Source organism: Dipodomys merriami, unplaced genomic scaffold (assembly GCF_024711535.1).
Source record: "Dipodomys merriami isolate MVZ:Mamm:240054 unplaced genomic scaffold, mDipMer1.0.p SCAF_42, whole genome shotgun sequence".
Taxonomy (NCBI): Eukaryota; Metazoa; Chordata; class Mammalia; order Rodentia; family Heteromyidae; genus Dipodomys; species Dipodomys merriami.
In genome coordinates, this window is record NW_027205826.1 from 1,396,362 (window position 1) to 1,418,304 (window position 21,943).

A 21,943-nucleotide genomic window follows, 5' to 3' on the forward strand; every position below is an offset into this window, starting at 1 on the left:
GGCCAGGATTCGGGTCAGGGGCTCGGGCAGGGAGGCCGAGCAGGGGCAGCTGAGAGGCATTTGCCTTCCAGAGCTGAAGGTGGCCGGGGTTGTAGCACCCTACCATAGTCTGGAACCTATCACAGACCATGCCTCTTATGCTGGGCTGGCAGCAAGCGACCCCCCTGGACAGGGATGGTGCCGGGGAGCTTGAGTCCCCCCCATGCTGCCCAGCTCCTCGGCCATGGTGCTGGCAGTTTTTCCGTGCCCATATAACCACCCTCTGCAGAGCCCGGGGACCCTGGAGGGCCGGCAGCAGGCATCACGGGGCTTCTGCGGGCCTCCTTCCTGGGACGAGGCCACAGCGGCCACAGCGGCCTCACCGAGGCTAAGAAAACCAGCTGACCTTCAGTGACCCAACTCTGCCTCCACCCACGGTCTTTCCTGAAGGCCACGCCTGCCTGTAGAAGGCCGGAAGGAGATAACACAGCAGGCCTTCCTCACACTGGGGCGTCCACACCCCAGCCCTGCCCTCCCCGTGGTGGGACAACTTTGGGGACAGAGCTTGCAGTCCCTAGGGATGAGTTCCAGCCTTCAATAGATCCCATCAGCATCTCCAGGCAGGGCTCCTAGATGGCTTTTGGCACCCGGGACCGCCCCCAGTCCCCCCCCTGCTTCCCCCCCCCCCCGCAGGACAGGGGCCTGGCAGCCCTCAACCCTCACTGTGTGAGAACAAGCAAGCGAGCAGCCAGGCAATGGGGTGCAGCTGCGGTCAACAGCTGGTTCTTAGGATCTCTTCTCTGTTGTTCCTGGCGATGGAACCCAGGGCCTCGGGCATAGGAGTCAAGTGCCCTGCACTGAGCGGTACTGCCAGCCCTGCTCCCATTCCCCAAGCCCATCAGACCCTTTCTCCCTGGGAAGCTCTCTAACAGCCTGGAAGCAAGGTCATAGGTACCAGTCCCAACCAGCCACATCTCCATGGAATCCTTCCAGAATTGGCAGATTGGTACTCACTCCAGGTAGGCCAAATATAGAGGGGTGAACAGCGCCACAGCCCTACTTCTAAGTCCTACCTCCTGAGGACTGGGCCCGGCCTGCCTGTACAGGACCTCTGTAATGCACCAAGCAAGGGCCTGAGCTGAGGCCCAGCCCCTGGGACTGGCTGGAAGAGCACAAAGACACCAACACGAGCAGAGAGCCACGTGCGGACAGACAGATGCCAGCATCCGGGAGCCAGGAGAGGCTCAGGACAGCCTGTACAGAGGGCTCCACAAGGCACGGCCCTCGCCAACACCTTGACGTTGGACTCCTGGATTCCGCCACGGTAGGAGAACACATGTCGTCCTGAGCACCACCCCGCCCCTGCCCACTGTGCGTAGGGTGCGATGCGTAGCCTTAGACACAAATGCACGGAGCAGAGAAGGGAGAGAGGAGGGATCAGAGGCTGACAAGTGAGATCCTGGGTTCCAGCCAGCACCCTGAAAACAGTTAAAGAGGAGAGGAGGGCAGGAGAGGGGAGGGGAGAGCAGGGGAAGGGAGGGGAGAGCAGGGGAGCGGAGGGGAGGGTGTCTTGAGCCTGCCACACTGCCCTGGATGGCCCTCCGCCACCGGCCAGACCATCCTTAGCCCCTGACCTCAACACAGGCTTCCACCCGCCTTCGGGACAGCAAGCACCTTGCCCCAGTGGCCCCAGGGCTCCCTGCCACACACACTCACACAGACACACTCATACACGGACACACGCTCACACGCTGTCACATACACACTCGCTAAGCACCCCTCCATCCTGCCTACCTGGGGCAAAGTGTAATCACTACCACTGCCCCAGAAGGTAGGAAGTGGACGCCCTGCCTTACAGGGGGGTACCCCAACTTGAAGTCTTCGGGGACCACACTTAAGGTCAGAGAGCCCATCAGACAGCCCCAGGCAGCCTCTCCTCACCAAGCCTCTCCACCCAGGGCCAGAGGCTATGCTACAGGGGTGAGGGCTCTCCTCCCGCTGCCCAGCCCCTCCCCTCCCCACTCCAGCTCTGGTCCTGGCAACCCAGGGTGGCCTCCGGAAGGCTTTAAAGCCACTCTGAGACACTCAGTAAATGATGATGGAGGAACACGGCCACCTCACCAGGCTCGTGCGGCTCACGCCTGTAACCCTAGCTACTCAGGAGGCTGAGATCTGAAGATTGTGGTTCAAAGCCAGCTGGACAGAAAAGTTCATGAGACTCCTTTATCTCCAATGAGGCAGCAAAAATACAGATGCGGAGCTGTGGCTCAAAGCGGTAGAGCGCTATCCCTGGGAGAAAAAGCTCAGAGAGAGTGCCCAAGGCCTGAGTTCAAGCCCCACAACCGACCCCCCAAAAATTCAAATCATGGATACCTGTCACTATCCGTCCACTGCCATCTGTCACTATCGGCTGGGGGTGGGGTGCGCATCTCTGCCAACCTCTAACAATAGTGGCAGCAGGGGAAATGGGCTCAGTGGTTGAGGGCAGATGGAAGGAAGAACTTCCTGGCTGGCTGGGGACAGGACTCCCAGGGCTCAGGGTAGCTGGGGAGGCAAAAAGGCAACTCTTCGTGCAGCTCTCCCCGCTGGAGGGAGTGGGGGAGGCTGGCTGGGGGAGGGGGGCCTCCTCAGGTCAAAGGTTCCCTGATAAATAGCAGTTGATGAAGGCAGGGGGAGGTGGTGATGACTTCAAAAACAACCCCGCAGCCCCCAGCAGCCCCCAGCGCAGGGACCTCAAAGGAGAGGCATCCCAGGACCAGGCCTGCTTTCCTGAGCTTTAATCCACCCACATCCTTCGGGCAGTCCAGACACTCCGCCTGGGTCGTGGGGGGGAGGGGGGACAGGAACTGCATTTCCCCTCCAGGTCTAAGCACAGGTCCCCCCCCCCACACACACAAGGGTTCCCTAGTGGTCCTCCCCCTCCTCCTGCCAATAACATTAGAAGACCACAGCTCCCTGCACCCCGCTCTTCCTGGCCAGATCCTTAATACAGAGATCAGGAGACCAGCAGCCCAGCCTGGGCCCCATGGAGGCAGAGAAGACTCCCCCTCCCACCCCACAAGACACACACACACACACACACCCCTACCCACCCCACAAGCCATAGGGGTAATTGTGAAAAGCATGTACACACACACACACACACACCCCTACCCACCCCACAAGCCATAGGGGTAATTGTGAAAAGCATGTACACACACACACACACACACACACACACCCCTACCCACCCCACAAGCCATAGGGGTAATTGTGAAAAGCATGTACACACACACACACACACACACACACACACACACACACACCCCTACCCACCCCACAAGCCATAGGGGTAATTGTGAAAAGCATGTACACATACACACACACACACACACACACACACACACACACACACACCCCTACCCACCCCACAAGCCATAGGGGTAATTGTGAAAAGCATGTACACACACACACACACACACACACACACACACACACAACCCTACCCACCCCACAAGCCATAGGGGTAATTGTGAAAAGCATGTACACACACACACACACACACACACACACACACACACACACACACACACACACACACCCCTACCCACCCCACAAGCCATAGGGGTAATTGTGAAAAGCATGTACACACACACACAGCACCAGAGGCCACTCAGTCCAGGTGGAGCCCGCCATTAATCAAGCCAGCCAGAGACATTGGAACGCCAGGAGGGCCTCTCTGCCCCACAGCCAATATGAGCCATGGCCTAATTACAGGGACCGGTGACCCCAGAGGGCAGAGGGCAGAGGGCAAGCTCTGCAGAGCAACATCCAGAAGCCAGGCCCTCGCCAGGCCTCCTTGGGCCGTGCGGGGGGGGGGGGGGGGGGGGGGAGGAGGGAGGGGGGCCCTCTGGTGAACTAGAAAGACCCAAAGCTCCAGCCAGACCTGCCTAGCCCAGGTCCTGCTGGACCTATCCAGGAAGGGGCTCAGTGGGGTTCCATGAGAAAGGGGAACCACTGTGTAGAGAGGCCATGGCTAGACCCTGAGAAGATTCTAGAAGGGTCTGTCAAGGACCGAGGGTCCTTGCCTGAGCTGGGCTAGGGAGAGCATGCTGCCGAGTCCTCCTCAGCTCTCAGCTCTGTCCCGTCACCCCCAGCAGATGATCGGGGGTACCATCTGGGCCCACCCACTTCGGGCCTAGACCAAATGGGGGGGACTGCAGGGGACAGGGGACCAAATCCTGGTTCCCTTGAGCGTCAGCTTCCTCCCCAGACCCTGGGGAAGGGACACAGGCCACGAAGCCAGCAGCCACTCCAGCCACACTTTTGGAATGGCCAGGCCTGGTTTTCTGGTCCTCACCAGGGCTGCCCGAGGCCTGGAACAGTCCACTGCCCTGGAGGTCAGCGGCGTGCCCACGGAGCGGTGGCCTGCAAAGCTATGTCCGGTCCTGACAGTCACACCTGACAATGTCACCTTGTCGCTCCATCCTGGCTTTAGGGCAAGCTCTAAATCCAATGACAAGTCTCCTTACGAGAGGCAGGGACTCAGAAAGGGAGGCCACAGGGAGGGGGCAGAGGGTCATGTCTATGCCCAAGAGACACCAAGACGTCACAGGCCAGCCTAGTGGGGACCAGGGAGGCCCGGAGCTGACTCCACTCTGCACCCCATGGGAGCCTGGCCCACAGACCCCACAGACAAGAGAGGGTTGGGGCAGAAGCCCCACGCCCCCAGGGTTCTGTCACAGCAATCTGGGCCAACCCACAGCGCGTCCCAACCCCGAGCGCGCCGCGCGCACGTCTTCCCACCCCTCACACGTTCCCCTTACCTGTGACCCCCTCCCCCGCCCGCCCAGCGTCCACACGGCCAACAGTGTGTTCCTTTCTCTCTGTATGATTTTCTGAGTTTCTGGGTGCTCAGCTTTAGGGAAATGCCCCTGGGGAGGGGGTAACACTGTTCTTCAGCACCCACAGAGGGTGACCCACCTTTGCTACACTTTTATGCTTTTTGGGGGTGGGGTGGGGTGCTGTACTGGGCTTGGACTCAGCCTGTGCACCGACCCTTACCTTTCTTGCTCAATGGTGGCACTCTACCGCTTAAGCCACAGCTCTACTTCCAGCTTTTTGCTGGGTAATTGGAGATAAAATCTCACAGCCTTTCCTGCCTGGGCTGGCTTGGAACTCTTAACGCTCACCTCTCAGCCTGGGTGGCTAGGATTACAGGCGAGGGCCACCCGTGCCCAGCTGTGCCTGGCACCAGGCGCCTGGGTGGGTGGAGGGTTTGGTCGCCCCCTCCCCCGCTGTGCTCCGGTGGACAGGTCCCTGCCTGTCCCGGACCGCAGCCTTTCTGTTTGGGACAGAGAGAACCGGAGGTGTTATTTACAATAAGTGCAAACACTGGGTGCCAGAGGACGCAGGTGCGACCAGTCACCAGCCCAGAGCGGGCAATTCAGCCCCTTAACCTCTGACCTGCCTGCTGGCCTCAGGCAGGGGCACCTGCCAATCAGGGGACCTGCCAATCAGCGCCCCTGCGTCCTCGCGGTGGAGGGCGGCAGTGATTGGGCCCTTCCCACCTCCAGCAGCCGCAGGGGCCTGGGGCAGGAAGAGAACCAAGCCCTTACCCCTCACCCCAGGGTCCACCAGGGAGCCCCCGCCCCCGCAGGGACCTGGCCACCCAGCCTCAAATCAGGGGTAGAGAGAGAAACTGGACTGCACATGGGAGTCATGTTTTCCTCAAATAAAAATGAACGCTTGGCTAAGCTGTCCTCTGCACGGGGCTCCCTTGGGAAGGCTGGGGAGCAGGAGGGTGTGGGGCTGCCAGCGTGGCGCCCCACAGTCCCCCCAGGGCCAGGCTGAAAGTCCCTTCACCTGGGCATGAGCCACCTCGGATGCGTCCTTACTTCTGGCCTCGACCCCTGCGCTGACCACGTTCCTTGTGGGCCAAAACGACAAAGGCCATCCCCAGCACCCCGTACTTCAGGACGCCCCAGCTTTGTTACAAGCCCGGGGACAGGGGTCACTTCCCTGGCCTCTGTTTCCTTGTTTGACAGAGAGGATGGGACGTTTGGATGGGTGTTGTTTTTCTTTTTGACCATGAACTTTAAAGAATAATATCTATTGCTCTTTCCCCCCAGCTGTGAGTATACCACAGGCACAATACAGAGACTGTGGAAAAAAACACAGAAAAACAATGAGGGAAACAAATCTACAGACCCGCAACCCAGATAGCCATTCTCTGTATACTGACCAGCACCTCCTAGCTCTTCTAACCAACCTGTCTACGTATTCTGTGTGTGTGTGTGTGCGCGCGTGCGTGCGTGCACACATGTATCAGAACTGGGACTGGAACTCAGGGCCTGCCTCATGATCTCCCTTACCTTTTTCATTCAAAGCTAGTGCTCTACCACTTGAGCCACAGCTCCACTTCTGGCTTTTTGCTGGTTAATTTGAGGTGAGCCTCACAGACTTTCCTGCCCAGGGGGCTTTGAACCTCAATCATCAGATCACACTCTCTGGAGTAACTAGGATTAGAAGCCACCGGCACCCAGAAATATCTATGCTTTTTTTTTTGTTTTTTTTTTCTGTCAGTTATGGGGCTTGAACTCAGGGACTAGGCGCTGTCCCTGAACCTCTCTGTGCTCAGGCAAGCTTGAGCTACAGCGCCACTTCTGGTTTTTGAGTGGTTAATTAGAGATAAGAGTCTCACAGGAACTTTTCTGCCTGCACTGGCTTAGAACCACAACCCTCAGATCTCAGCCTCCTGAGTAGCTAGGATTACAGGTGTGGGCCACAGGTGCCCGGCTTACCTAAGCACTTTTAAAGCAGGCTGGACCTGCCTTGGGCTTGCTCTGTGGAGTATTACACAGCTGGGGTCCCACATACCCCTAAGCCCCATCTCTAGAGTCCTCTCCAGTCCTAAACACCAGGTTCCAGATCGTCCACACCTCAGCCTCTTCTCCAGAATTATTTCAAGAGCTTGTTTTAAAAAAACTAGACTGCTGGGGCTGGGAAGGTGGCTCAGTGGTAGAGTGCTTGCCTTGTAATGCATGAGGCCCTGGGTTCAATTCCTCAGCACCACATAGGAAAAAAGCCGGAAGTGGCGCTGTGGCTCAAGTGGTAGAGCATTCGCCTTGAGCTGAAGAGCTGAGGGACAGCGCCCAGGCCCAGAGTTCAGGCCCCACAACCGGACCCAAAAAAAAAAAAAAAAACTAGACTGCTGAGCCAGGTGCTGGTGGTTCACACCTGTAATCCTAGCTACTCAGGAGGCTGAGAGCTGTGCACCACAGTTCAAAACCAGCCCAGGCAGTAAAACCCGTGAGAGACTCTTATTATCAATGAGCCACCAGAAAACCAGATGTGGCGCTATGGCTCAAAGTGGTAGAGTGCTCAACTTGAGCAAAAGAGTTCAGGGACAGCACCTAGGCCTGAGTTCAAGCCCCACAAACAACAAACAAACTAGATTGCTGGTTCCCTCTTCCGGGTGGTTCTGAGGGCACCCAAGGGTGGTTGTGAGGGGCGGCACGTGTGGTCTCCAGCTCTCAGGTGGCCTTAAAGGCCTCTACTACGGGAACCCTGCAGGGAGAAAGCCCCAAGGGCTGCCCAGCCCCGCAGCAGCCCAGCCAGGCCCTGGAGGAGAAGACCATGTAGATCTTGGCTAGCTGCAGCGCTGCCTACAAAGGGGACATGTCTGTCACAAGGTCCTGCCCAAGGCCTACGCTGTGTCACCACTGGAGAAGGAAGGTTCCACAGCCCAGGGCAAACTCGTCTCACGTACTCACTCAGGTCCCTGCTCCAGGAAACGCTCGGGAGAAGGAAGGGACCGGCCCGCTCCAGCCCATGCCAGCCCACAGACGTGTTCCCCACCCCCATCCGCTGCCTGTCCCTCTGCAGGACAGCGAAGTCTCTGCTCTGGGTCACAGCCAAGCAGTTGTCACCTACCATGACAACAGCCCCGAGGGCGGGGGCGGCGGGGGCTGGGCTCCGCCCGTGCCCTGCTCCATGCCTGGCCCTGTACCTAGCAGGTGTGGGAGGCCACGGAGGACCCAGAGAGGGCCCATGGCACTGAATCTGCAAGAGCCAATGTTCACACGACCTGGTAGCAAGCAGTACCCCGTGTCCCCATTTTCTAGCTGGGAAAGCAAAGCACACAGAGGCTGATGACTCAACCCACACCACAGCATGGGACAGAGAAGCCAGGCTGCCCAAGGGACAGTAGTTCACGCTAGCTTCTCAGGAAGCAGAGCTCAGGAGGACTGAAGTTCAAGGCTTGCCCTGGCAAAAAGACCCCATCTCAACCAGCAGCTAAGCAGAGTACCACCTGCCTGACCTACCAGTTATCCAGGAGGCTGACATCAGAAGGGACACTCCCTAGAGTTCAGGCCCTCGTACCAGACAAAAAAATAAATAAATGAAACAAGTCATCAGACCAAAAAAAGGGATGGAGGTGTGGCTCAAGTAGAAGAGTACCTGCCTAGTGAGCTCAAAGCCCTGAGTTCAAACCCCAGTACTCCCAAAAGAAGAGCGAAATAGCATTCTGCAGGCACACGTGCCAGGCTCCCACAGCCCAGAGCTCTGCCACATCCTTTGCACATCCCTTCCCATCCCCCAGCCTCCCGCCGCCAGCTGGAGACCAACAGGGCTGGGCTGGGGCAGGGCTGCCCACCGGACCCCAGCTGCCCCACCTTCACAGACAAGGACCCTGATTCGGCCCTCACACCCCAGCAGGACCTGCCTTTGGGGGAAGGGGAGGGGAGTGGACAGGGACGGGTGGAGACATCATGCCTGGGGACATCAGCCTGCTGCCTGCCAGCCTGCGCTCAGCAAGAGGAAGAGCACCCGGCTTGTGAAGTAAGCGCACAGTCAAAGGAAATGGTTATTTTTTTTTTTAATCAGCACAGATAGGCTTTGCGCGGTCCGGAGAGGCCCCGGAGCGCGGGGAACAGCTGGATGGGCTGGGACTTGGGTCAGAGACAAAGAATGCGCAGAGAGGGGAGGCAAAGCCCAGCAGCTGGCTCCAGGGCAGCTGTGTGCAGGAGCCTGGACTCAGAGGTAGATGTGCGCGCCCCACCCCCAAGCCAGCCTGACCTCCCAGCAGCAGTGCCAGCCCAGGTGGGGGAGGGGGGACTGCCGCGCACGGGTGGGGGGGCGGGGGGAGGGGCATCCTTCCGGGGTCCATCCGGACTATTCCCCAGGGCCCGGGGTTTCCCCAGGCAGACCTGGGGTAAGAGGCCTGGCAGGGGGTAGAGGAGACCTGCTCTCTCCATCCTCTGCTTTTGAATGGGGTCTGCAAAGATACAAATAAATTATGCCTCTCTTCCTGCCCCCATGGGTGGCCAGAGATTTCTCTTTCAGTCGTTTAGAAGAAGACAAAGGGCAAAGCCAAGGTCTGGTGGCTCACGCCGGTCATCCTAGCTACTCAGGTGGCTGAGATCTGAGGATCAGGATTTGAAGCCAGCCAGGAGACTCTTATCTTCACTAAACCACTCAGAAAAAGCCGAAGTGGTGCTGTGGTTCAAGTGGTAGAGCGCTAGCCTTGAGCAAAAAGAAGCTCAGGGACAGTGTCCAGGCCCTGAGTTCAAGCCCCAGGACTGGCAGAAGAAAAGAAGGGAAGAGGGAGAGGGAGAGGAAGATGGAGAGGGAGGGAGAGGGAGAGGGAGAGGGAGAAGGGAAGAAAAGCAAAGGGGCCTGTGGAGGTTACCTGGAGATGGTCAGGCAGCTCTTGGTGCACACCTCCAGCTGTCCCCCGTCTCTGGGCCTTCCTACAGGGGAAGACCCTGACAGCCACACCTCTTCACGCCACCCACTCCTCAATAGGAGCGAGCTCCCACCCGTACCCAGTGCAGAGGGCACCATGCCAGGTCTGGGCACAGAGGGACTCATGCATACAACAAGTCTGCAGAAATGCAGAAGTTGGCACTTTGTTTGCATTAAAGGAACAACCCCAAATCCTGCTCACTGCGAGCGCTCTCCTTGTCTGCCTGTCTACGCGGGGGAACAAGACCCCTCGGGGCCTGGTCTGGAGCCAGAAAGACTTGTCAGGATTTTACTCTGGATGCCATCGGTCTCTAGGGGACTGGGACAGGCTCCTGGCCACCCACCGGGCAGGGGCACCCGGCCTGCAAAGCCTGGGTCCACCCGACTACAGGCCGCTGCTGGCGGGACCAGGCGGGGGCAGAGAGGACAGAGAGGAGGCTCATCTTTTTTTTTTTTTTTTTTTGTCGGTCGTGGGGCTTGAACTCTGGAACTCTGGGCCTGGGTGCTGTCCCTCAGCTCTTCAGCTCAAGGCAGGCATTCTACCACTTGAGTCATGGCCCTACTTCCAGTTTTCTGGAGGTTCATTGGAGATAAGAATCTCATGGACTTTCTTGCCCGGGCTGGCTTTGAACCACGATCCTCAGATCTCAGCCTCCTGAGTAGCTAGGATTATAGGTGTGAGCCACCAGCACCCAGCTAAGGAGGCCCAGCTCAGCCAACTCCCCAGGCCTCCAGTGGGGGGAGGGGCGGGGGGATGGAGTGTCTGTGTCCCAGGAGGAAGCTCTAGGAAGGGGGCCAGGGACGGGGAGACAACTCCCAGCAATCTCCTATGCGTCCTGGACACAGCCCGCTTCCTCCCTCATCTGACAGGAGCCCATGTGGGGTGACAGCTCGCCTAGAACTCAGGGGCCGCCCCGACCTGTGTCATTCCCGGAAGCAGGTGGGGCAGGGGCTGGGAGCCCGGCCCCGGGGGTTCAAGGCACAGGCCCCTGGCCCTGGGGCACAGGAAGCTCCAGGCTGGGCCAGGACGGGCACAGCGGGCACTTTCACCCAGGCCCCTTCAGGCTCTGGATTTGAGGTGGGAGACGCCAGGGGAGGTTGCAAGAGGAGATCTCTTGGGAAGCGGATGGTAGGAGAGGAAAGTGGCTGGGGGGGCCCAGGCCTGGACCCCTGTGGAGCGTGTACCCCAAGCAAGAGGAGGGCACAGGCCGCGGTTTCTATCTCCCCACTCTGTCTGTACCTCTGGGCACTGGCAACATTTTCCACAAAAAAAAAATGACAACAAACTTGAAGTTTCTAGAATTGCCTGTTGGACTGGTCTGAATGGAGCCTCGGGGCTGTGTCAGAACCAGATTAAACAGCCGGAGCCCAGAAATGTCCCACAGGCCAGCTGGCTGGAGGGATGACAAATCCTTAGGCTTTTGCAACTCTGTTCCAGAAAATTCCGGACTTTGGGTCTCATAAGCAACTCGGAGAGCCTCCAAATTTGGAAGAAACCAAGAGGGCTTTAGAAAGAGGAGAAGAGGGGAGGGGAGGGGAAGAGAGGAGAGGAGAGGAGAGGGAGGGAAAAGAGGGAAGAAAGAAAGAGGAAAGAGGGAAGGAGGGAAAGAGGGAAGTGGGGAAGAGGGAGGGAGGGAAGGGGAAGGGGAAGAGGGAGGGAGGGAGGGAATGAAGGAAGGAAGGGAAGGAGGGAGGGAGGGAAGTTTGGTTTCAACCTCTAAACAAGCACCCTTCAGTGCCCCTGGCTGCCCAGTGCCCCTGAGTCCTGACCACCCACTCTTCTTTGCTGGAAGACCACGTCACCCACCACACCGGCCCAGCCACGCACGGCCCAGCCCAGGTGTGTGAGTGCAGACACACAGCACACGGGGTAGGGGGTGTTGGGGTCTAAGGGGGCTCCCAAGTCCGGCCTGGCAGGAAGGTGGGGCTCTGTCCTGGGTGTTGAAGCCAACACAGATCTCCAGAGCATCAGCCTCTCCCCCAGCAGGGAGAGGGAGGGGCAGCAGCTAGGAGACAATGGGAAGAAGGGGAAACATGGGTGCCAGAATGAACCCCATAGAGTACTTTGTCTCCGATTGGAACCGCCACTGGCTGGGGGGGGGGACAGCACACAGTGCACAGGGGCGACTTCCTTGGGGGGAATGGCCACGGACGCCCCCTGGCGTGGGGGGCAGGCCAGCCTGACCCCCCATGGCTGTCCTCTTCACAACCCTCCTTCCAACACCACCTGTGCCTAGCGCTGAGTGGGCAGCGGCTCCCCCCCCACTAGGCTCTGCAGGCCCCTAGCTGGGGATGGGGTGGGGGTGTCGGGGTTCACAGCAGACAGGCCCAGGAGCCTGTTTTGGATAGAGTGTGTGTGTGCGTGCACGCGTGCATGCACGTGCGTGCATATGTACATCTACCTGCATTTGCAGGCCAGTACCTGGGCTTAGTCAGCCTAGCATTCTTCCTAGTCTTTTTAGCTTAAAGACTAGCACTCTACCCCCTGAGTCACAGCTCCATTTCCAGCTTTTTGCTGGTTAACGGGAGACAAGGCGTCTCACAGACGTCCCTGCCCAGGCTGGCTTTGCGTCACGATCCTCGGACCTCAGCCTCATGAATGGCTAGGGTGACAGGCGTGAGCTGAGGGCCTTCACCACCGCCTTCCTGACCGTGGGACCGTTGCAGCTCTGCTCCGTGCACGGCTCCACACTTGCAAAGCTCTGCTGTACAAACTCTGCTTGGGCTACACGCCCCCCCAAAACACACACTGGCACAAGGACCCCGCTTCCACACTGCGGCTCCGCTACTGTCTTCATGGTCCAGTCACCCGCGTGTGCCCGGTGGCTGCTGGCGCTTGACCCTGGAAAACGACACAGCCCACCCACTGTGACGCCAGGCGGAGGCTGGGGAGAGCTGTCGGAGGACATGGGAACAACCTCCCAGGGAGGGGAGCCCCAAACCCCACATGGTGCCAGCCGCCAGGCAGAGAAAACACCTTCTAGGCAAGATGTCAGCCGGGTCGGAGGAAGGGGCTCCTGACAGCTTTGCCTGGAAGGAAGCCGGGCATCTGTCCACGCCAGAGGAAGCTCCAGGCAGGCTCTGCGCATGCACCAAGTCCCTGCCCAGCCTTGTCCCTGCTGTGAATCAGAACCTGCCTGCCCCGTGCTGAGACCCAGCTCCAACCGCCGCAGCCCTGAGCGACAGGCTCCGTGTTCAGTGCTCCTGTCGGGATCTCACCAAACCCGGCCACCTGAGAGGGAGCCCACTTAACCCAGGAGGAAACGGGAGGAGGCTGGGGGTGCACTGGGGAGTTCCCCTGACCACACGGCTCTCAAATGACAGGGCGGACTACCTCACAACTATCCCCCAACCTCCTTCAGAACTATCCTGGAAAGCCACACACACCCCCACAAACAGTGCCAACTGAGGTTGCCCCGAGGGGCTGAGGCTGCCCCCCCCCACTGGGATTTCTGGCCCAGATGACCTCAGTCCAGCTGCAGGCTGGTCATGTGCCCGCGACTCGGCCCTCTCCATCAGAAGCGCTTGCTCACAGTGGGAGCGACTGGCCGGCGTCTGCTGCCCTCCAGACCCTCAGAGAGCAAGTCAGCCAGGCCAGGAACTGGGTCCCCAGGGAGCCCTGTCCACTCAGCCCGAGTGTTTACCACCCGCCCCAGAGGCTCCCGCTGCAGGAAGGAGGTATTCCAGGAGCATGAGTGCTGGCTGCAAGACAGGACTCCCTAGACCTGTGGCCACCTTCGAGTAACAAGCCTTACCCTGAAGGGGGGAAAAATGGCGCTGGGCCCCAGCCGCTGGCAGCACACCGTTCCTTCTCACCCAAGATCCCCTCCCCCACCCTCTCAGCCAGCTGGCGGGCTCCACCACTGCCCCCAGGACACAGCTCAAAGGCTTCTTTGGGGGACAGCAGGATGTAGAGTGTTCTGGAGAAAGGCAATGTCGCCAGCTTCTGGGGTCCCAGAGTCCGGGTTGTAGGACAGATCTGTTTCAACAAACATCAAGGACTTTTCGAATTCTTTCTGAGCACACAAATCTGGTTACAACAAACTCTGCAGAAGAAAGTAGGCCAACAGCTGGCACTTGGAAGCGCTTTTGTTACAGAGACCCGGGGTGTAATCATGTTTGCGATAATAGATTTGGCCTGCATTCGCAAAAGGACACACCGTCCAGCTAGCCCTGGCCGCCTTCCAGAAGGGAGACAGAAGAAGGGGTCACCCTGCTTGTTACCCCATCGTGACAGAATGACCTCTGTGTGGAGGGGGAGGAAATCACTGAGCTCTAAACGCCACATCGGCAAAATACAAGATAATTCCCTCGCCCCAACACCTTCCTGGAGAGGAAGGCAACGGCAGGATGCAGGAAACTCGTGTCCCTGGGGAAGCCTGCCACCTTCTCCATCTCCTGGGAGTCACAGTGGGGACCCTGGGCCCCACAGGCTGAACTCCCCCCTCCCGCAGCCCCTCAGCTCTGGGCAGGGAGGGGACCGGGAAGGAAAGAAACAGGAAATTAGAAGGAAAGAGAAGGCTGCTGCCCAGAGTAAGGACAGCTGTGCCCAGGATTGCGGGGGCACTAGTGGAATTTGCACACCCACTACACACACACACAGAGCCACCCATCTGCTCTGCAGGGAATGCTGCTTTGGCCTGGGGAAACCACACCAAGCTGAGCCAGATCAATTTCCCCTGCCTTACAAGGCACACTCCTCTGCTCTAGACATGGCTGCTAAGCTCCGAACCGCCCAGAAACACTCCAGCGTGTCCTTTACCCCACAGGCCTGCTCGGAGCTCACCCCACTCCCCTAGGAGGTCCCCTAGGATGTCTCAGCCTCTGCTCTGCGATGGCCACCTAGCCACAGCTTCATGAACACCATGGGCCACTGAAGTGGCCGCTGTGGACCTTGTGCTTGCCGCACACCCCCCTTCCCACCTACCTGGGGAGGCCGAGTGGACAGGCCCCAGACCAGCCTCACAGAGGGAGGCCAGAGCTCCTCCAACTCTGCCTCCAGCTGCTTCCCACAGAGCGTCCACACCTTGGCCGGCCTGGCCCTCCCTGGCCTCAACCTGTCCCCTCTGGTCACTGTAAACTGACCCGTCCTCACACGGCAGAACCCTAATGAGCCTGCTCATGCTGTCCTCTCCCGCCGCTGCGCGCCGCCTGCCCTGCCTCCCTCCTTCCCACGGTCAAATTCCTACTTTCTTTCTTTCCCTCAAGGGCCGCCTCCCCCATCCCATCTTCTCCTATGAGCCCGCAGTGACCTTTTCCCCAGCCCTGAGTTGAAGTTGCCAGTTCCTATCGCCCAAAGCTGGGCTGGACGGAACACTCCCCTCAGTCCCCGGCTGCCGGGCCCCAGGCCCAATCAGGCGTCCAGTTGTCCAAGGTTGTCTGGCCCTCCGTGCACAACCAACCCACAGAGCGGCTCCACCCCAAGGTCCAAGAGTGGTGGGGAGGGAGGACTTCCCGGGAGGCCCCCTGGGGTCAGCCTGAGGCCGGCACACACCCCCAACCACTCGAACGCGCTCATGAACCCAAATATCATTCCCACTTGGGCTGCCTGGAGGCTCCAAGGCTCAGCTGACCCCGCGGGTGAACTTTTAAGGACACAAAGAGGAGACTAATGATCACAGGGGAACAGGAGCTCCAGACCCCAGGATGGAAAATCTCCCCAAAGTGGAGCAGTGGTCAGCTGTCACAACAGCATGCTCACTTGCATGCGCTCGGGCCCTCTCTCTTTCTCTCTCTTCTCCCCCCTCCCTCCCTCTCTCTCTCTCTCTTTCTGAGACCATTGTCCTGGGTGAAGTTTGAGGGTCAAGAAGCTGGTTGGGGAGGCGGTGCCAGGCCGGGTATGAATGGAGTTCCACGCAGAGACACCCCCCCCAGGCAGGACACTGCCCTGGGGGTGCAGCCTGGGCCTAACTGCTAAGACCAACAGAAGCCCCAAACCCAGCCTCCACTCCTGGCAAAGGACTGGAAGCAAGACACCTGGGTCTTTCTCCAGAAGTTCTCCACCAGCTCCTGCAATCCCACCACCAGCTCCTCTCCATCAGCTGGGAAATGAAAGACAACAGAGACAGACCTGAACTCAGAAGCCCAGGACCTGAAGGGGGCAGTGTCCCTCTCCATCAGCTCCGGCAGGAAAGGGATCTGATTGGTGGCTTTGCCAAGGGGACACTGGGGACCACAGAGAGGCCCCAGAGAAGAGAGGAGTACGGGGGATCTAGATGGCCAGGTCTGGGGCTCACGCCTGTAATCCTGGCAACTCAGGAGGCTGAGATCTGAAGAGTTAGAGCCAGCCCAGGCAGGAAAGTCTGTGGGACTCTCCAATTAACCGGCAAAAAGCTGGAAGTGGCGCTGTGGCTCTAGGGGTAGAGCGCCAGCCTTGGGCCATGAAGCTGAGGGGCCGGAGTGACACCCCATGGGCACAAAACGGGGGGGGGGGGGGGGAGAGGAGGGAGGGAGGGGAGGGGGGAAGAAGATGGCGAAACAGCAAAACAAAAGTGGGGAGACCCAGGGTAGACATGCACCCCGAGTGATGGGGGCCCCCAGGTCACCCCAGCTCTGCAGACCCAGAATACCAACCCCCCTTCCCCGCCCCTCCCCCCGGGTCCGGGACAGTACGGACAGAAAGTGCTGGAGTCCCGAGGGCTGTTCCGAGGCTTTGTGCAGCCGGAGCCACCACCTAGACGGGCGGTCCCCGCCGAGTGCTCGGGGCCGGCGCAGGACGCTGGGGTCCCGCGGCCTCTCCCCACCGCGGCCCGGCGCCCGGCGGCGCCCAGCGGGGCCCTGCCCGGCCGCAGCGCCCTGGGGGCGGGGCGGGGAGAGCGGACGGACAGACGGACGGACGGGCGGGGCCATTGTGTGCGCCTGGCTGGGGACCGGGGCCGCGCCCGGGCACGAGGTCCCGCGGAAGCCCCCGCGCACTCGGTGAGGGCGGACGCGGCCCCGCTCTCCGGGCCCGGGGCGGGGGAGGCCCGCGTGGCCGGCCGGGGAGGGACGCGCTCCGCCCCGCGCGGGGCCCGGCGGAGGGCGCAGGCGGCGGCGGCGTCCGGGCCGCGAGCCCGGGGAGGCGGCGGCGGGGCCCCGCCAACACCGGTAACAACAAAAGGGGAGGCCGGGGGCCGGCGGCGCGTGGGCCCGCGGAGGCCCCGACCCCGGCCCGGCCGGCCCGCCGCCCGCACCCACCTTCGAAGTCCGAGATGATCCCGTCCAGCTGCGCGTTGACCGCGGGGTCAGACATGGTGGCGCGGGCGGGCGGGCGGCGGGGAGCGGCCGCGGGCGGGCCGGCCCTGCGCTGCCCACGGAGCGAGCTGGGAGCCCGAGCCCCTCGGCCCCAGGATCCGCTGAATGAATGGGGGAGGAAGGCGGGCGCCGGCCCGCCCCGCGCGGCCCCCGCCCCGCGCCCGCCTCCCGGGCGGATCAGGTTCCCGCACCCGCCGCCCGGCCTCCGCGACTCCCCCACTGGCTGCGCCGCCCGCCCGTCAAGGCCGGGGCCCGGGCGGTGGGGGGGGGGGGGCTGGGGCCGGCGCGCGGCCACCGAGGGGACCCGAGCCCGGGCACACACGCGACCCGCGCGGCCCGGCCCGGCCGCCGCCCTCGCCCCTCCCCCGACGCCCGCCGCGGCCAGATGCGGGCGGATGTGGAGGCCGGGCCTCGGCGGGGCGGGCGCGGGACGGGCCTCGGCGGAGGGGGGCTGGCGGGGGCCGCCGGGGCTGCTGCGGCCCGGCCCCGCGGGGGACTTGGGACCCCGGGCCGGACGGTGGACACGCCCACCGGGCCCCAGGCACCCCCGGGGGCCCCCTTTCTCATCCACCCGGAGACCATCCAGGACGGGCGGGCAGCGCGGACCCCCTCCCGCTGCGAGCGAGCGCGATCACCACCGCACCGCCCCTCAGGATCCCAGTGGGGCCGGGGTGAAGGGTGAGATGCTGGGGCCTGGCGGCCAGGCGGGCTCCAGGGTCTCCCGAGGAGAGGGCCCTCTGCTTACGGGCTTTTCAAGTTGCTGGAGTCCAGTGAGTCCTTCCTTTTTAAGAAACGCAGGCCTTCCTGCCCGCCCGCCCTCATGCTTCGGATAGTTTGAACTATTTTCAACCAAGCGAGTGTGTGGGCCTGGGGGTTGCAAAGCCACAGCCATTGCAGATGCCAGGGAGCTGCGGGGGGGGGGGGGGGTCTCCCTGGCTTCCCCAGGTACCTGGCCCGTCCACCTGCCTGCTCCTCAGCCCGCAGCAGCCCAGAGCCTCTGGGACAGCCTCCAGCCCGGGCAGCCGCTCTCCAGCACCGTGAAGAGCACCTGGCCAGGGTGGGCCCAGCCCTGCGATTGTCCCGCCCAGAGCGGGCAGGCGGGGTGTCCACCACAGATCAGTGGAGACGCCCAGCCCAGGCAGGGTGCAGCCTCACCGCAGTGCCCTCATGGGAATACGGAGGACAATGGGGCAGGAGGGCGCCAGCTTCTCCAGCCAGAAAATGCCCCCGCCGGAGCTGCTCAAACCCGCCAACCCCCCTCCCGCCGCCCGCACCCGCCGCCCGCACCGCTGGCCACATTAGCAGGCCTGGGGACCCCCTGGATCTCCTGAGCCTCCTGGGGAAAGCCAACACAGGCTTGGCTCGACTCCCAGCAGGAAGTTCACCCTTCTGTCTAACCAAGCTCTAATTGTACATCACCTCTCTCTCTCCCTCTCTCCCTCTCTCCCTCTCTCCCTCTCTCCCTCTCTCTCTCTCTCTCTCTCTCTCTCTCTCTCTCTCTCTCTCTCTCTCTCTCTCCCCTCCCTCTGGAGGAATGAGAAACAGCAGGGCATCTCCCTGTGTCTGAGCCCAAATCACCCCCCACACCCCCCTCCCCGCAGCCAACCTCTCTCTGGACTGGGTCCTCTCTGGGGGTCTGGGCTTATTCCTAAGGCCGGATGGTCACAGGATGGCCGGGGCCTCCCCAGCCCCTTCTCCTCGGAGCTCGGGCTGGACAGCCGGCCTTTGGCAGGAACACTAGGCAGGTGAGGAGCCGAAAGAGGAATCGGCCTTAAGTTTGGGCAGAGAAAGAGAACCGGAGGCCCCGCTCTGTGGTAGAGCGCGGGGAGGAGACCAGTCAGCAGCGGACCCAGCCAAAGAGCCAGGCGAGCCACGAGGGACAACTAAGGGAGCACTGGCACCACCACGAGACCCAGGGCGGGAACAGTGATGCCCCCATCAAGACAGTCCCGGAGGACCTCAGGATGCCCCCCGACTTGGGTGTAAGGGTCTTTGCAGCTGTGACTAGGTTGTAAGGGTCTTTGCAGCTGTGACTAGGTCGGGACTTGGAGGCGAGAGTCCTGGATTAGTGTGGGCCCCAATCTCAGCCCAGAAAAGACGGGACAGAGGCGAGGAGAAAAACAGCCTGGCTCACCGGAAGCAGAGGCTGCGGCCGCCAGCCAGGGCAAGGGTGGCCCGGGGCAGAGGCAGGGAAGGCCCCTCCCTGGAGCCGGCGAGGGGTCACTCCACAGACACTGGCCAGATCTGTGGCCTCGGATCTGGGAGCGAGGCCAGGCCTGAGGTTTTCGGCCTGCCATCGTGGGGTGGTTGGTGACGCTGCTCCAGGAAACAAATGCAAAGCTAGGGTTTCCAGCTGGACCAACTCCGTCAGAGGTCTGATCTCAAAGATACCTAGGAGGCCCCTTGTCCGACATGGCTGACGCGGTCTGGCTGTCCCTGGAGACGAAGCCAGGCTGCAAGCTGAATGGAGAAGCAGGGATGGGGCAGGTAGGAAGGGGTGAAGGCAGCCTCGGCCAGGCCTCTGTGGGAAGGAAAAGGAGAGGCTGGACCAGAACCCACGGCACCAAGCCTGGGAAAGAGGGCAGAGGAGAGGCTGGGCGGGAACACATCGGCACCCTGGCCCTGCGGGGGAGGCCCAGGTTGGGGGGGCGGGTAGGGAGGGGCTCCAGGAAGCCCAGCAGGCCACAAGGCAGCGCAGCTCAGCTCAGCAATGGCCAGGCTGGGAACAGGGAGGACCGCGGCTCTCTGTCTGCCGGGCATGGCCGGGCCTTTGGTCACTTCTCAAGCAGAGGACAGGCCCTCAAGCAGAGGGCCTCCCTGGGTCTGTGGGCTGCTTGGCCTGCCGCAGCCCCTCACCAGCCCCCCCCACTGCTCACCTGTCACTCAAGCCAAACAGCCCCACCCATCACTCTTACATCCTGCCTCTCGCCCACCCAGCATGCGGCCCATCCACTGGTCTCTACCCTTGGCGTCTGCAGAACTCCTTCTGTATTCTGGCTACCGTCTAACCACCAGCAACCCCGCGGTAAAAATAATACCAGCGCCAGATGGGGAGCGTTTGCCTGTTCCCTTGGGGTGGACACTCCCAGTCTGAAATGCTCTTTTCACATCACCAGTGGGCATGTTGGGCCTGGAAGCTAGGCCAGCCTGCGCTCACCGTCGCCAATGCCACGCTCAGGGCACAACCCGGAGCAGCCCTGCCAAGGCGAGCTGCCCCCATGCGTGAGACCCCGAGGTCCACGCAGCGTGGGTGGGCGGGCACAAGCACCAGCTAAATATAGTCTGAAGGAAAGAAAAAACATCCCAGGAAGTGAGAAGGTGGTTTGGTTTTAAGTGTAACTAAGTGATATAACATGCACATGGAGTATGCTATTTTGATTCTGTTCCCTTTTTTTGACTGCACTGGGATTGGAACTCACGGCCTTGTGTCTGCCAGGCAACTGCAGTAATACTATGCCACCTCCCCAGGCCCTTTTTTAATTTTTTTTATCCTTCCTTCCTTTCTTTTTCTTTTTGTGCCAGTCCTGTGTGCTAGTTCCTAAACTTTTTTTTTTTTTTTTTTTAATTTTTTTTATTGTAGAGATACTATACAGAGGGTTACAGTTACATGAGTGAGGTAATGAGTACACTTCCACTTCCTCTTGTAGTTCCTAAACTTTTATGTGCAAGGCTTTTGTGCTCTTCCCCTCTGAGCCAGCAGCTCCACTTGCAGCTTTTCTGGTGGTTAATTGGAGATAAGAGTCTCCTGGGAGCCAGGTGCCAGTGGCTCACGCCTATCATCCTAGCTACTCAGGAGGCTGCGATCTGAGGATCGCGGTTCAAAGCCAGCCTGGGCAGAAAAGTCCATGAGACTCTTATCTCCAATAAACCACCAGAAAAATCAGAAATGGTGCTGTGGCTCAAGTGGTAGAGCTCTTACCTTGAGCTGAAGAGCTCAGGGACAGCGCCCAGGCCCAGAGTTCAAGCCCCACAACTGACTGGGGAAAAAAAAAGTCTGCTGGGCTCTCCTACCCAGGCTGACTTTGAGGTTTCTCACTCATGCTGACCGTGAGCGTCCCTTGTCCAGACTCTACCTCCTTCCTTGGCCTCCTTCATCCACTCAGCCCACCAGCCTCCTTCCTGCTCTTTCCATTGCCTCCTGCCCCAGGACATTTGCATCAGCTCTTCCCTCTGCCTGGACAGCTCCCTGCCCCCTTCCCTGTGCCAGTACCTTGTTTATCATTAAGAACTGAACTATCAGAGTGCCCATCCCAGAGCTCCCGAGGGGCCCCGGGACACCGTGGCTTTCTCACCTGCAGGCACACAGCAGAGCCCCCCACCGCCCACCCCTGTTTCTGTTTGGCCCTCTGTGATGACAGAGCAGGATTTCTGGACTCCCAATGGGGGAAGGGTCCGAAGGAGCTGGGTGGACCTGGGCCAGCCGTGTCCTGCTCAGGCCGCGCCCGGCTGCGGTCACTGCTGTTGGAGCCCCGAGTCCCCTGCAGGCCTCAGCCTCCGAACCCCCCCACAGCCCGATGGTGGGCAGCTGACCTCCGCCCAGCCCTCCAGCCCATCTGCCCTCTGGCCTGCCACGCACGGCAGCCAGGGGTCCGCTTCAAAGGAGGCCTCTGCTCCCGGGCCCTCCCAGGTACTCATGGAACATTGACAGCAAACCCTGACCACGCGCCGGGCGCATGGCTCCCAGGCCGGGGGTTTTCTAAACAAAGCATTTCTCTTCTGGATTCAGAGTTTGGAGTCACGGAGGAGGCTCCAAGCCCTGGAGTCTGGTGACGGCCGTGCTCCCGCTCCAAGCCCCCCACCCCCCGCCCCGTACCGGGCACTGCCGGGGTCCAAGCCTCACACGCCTGGGTCCAGGGTTGGATGACAGCCACGGGCGCTTGGAAAATGCATAAGCCCCAGGGGACTCTGGGAAAGAGGGGGGACACACGGGGGGGGGGGGCAGGTGGAGAGTGGACCCTCCCAGAGGCTCCTGGCTCAGGGGCCGTGGGCATCACGTGTTCAC

General features: G+C 60.8%; 1 protein-coding gene across 3 annotated transcripts in view; it reads right to left on the reverse strand.

The window, feature by feature from the left end:
• Septin9 (septin 9) overlaps positions 1 to 21,943 on the reverse strand; it is a 136,780-nt gene that overhangs the window by 67,717 nt on the left and 47,120 nt on the right. The window contains exon 1 of one of the 3 annotated variants that reach the window (XM_069992909.1): positions 16,885 to 17,045. The exons of the other annotated variants lie outside the window; for them this stretch is intronic. Coding sequence (XP_069849010.1) covers positions 16,885 to 16,939 — 55 coding nt within the window. The 5' untranslated portion in view covers positions 16,940 to 17,045. Of the gene's footprint in view, positions 1 to 16,884; positions 17,046 to 21,943 lie in introns of those variants that run through there. 3 annotated transcript variants of the gene reach the window in all.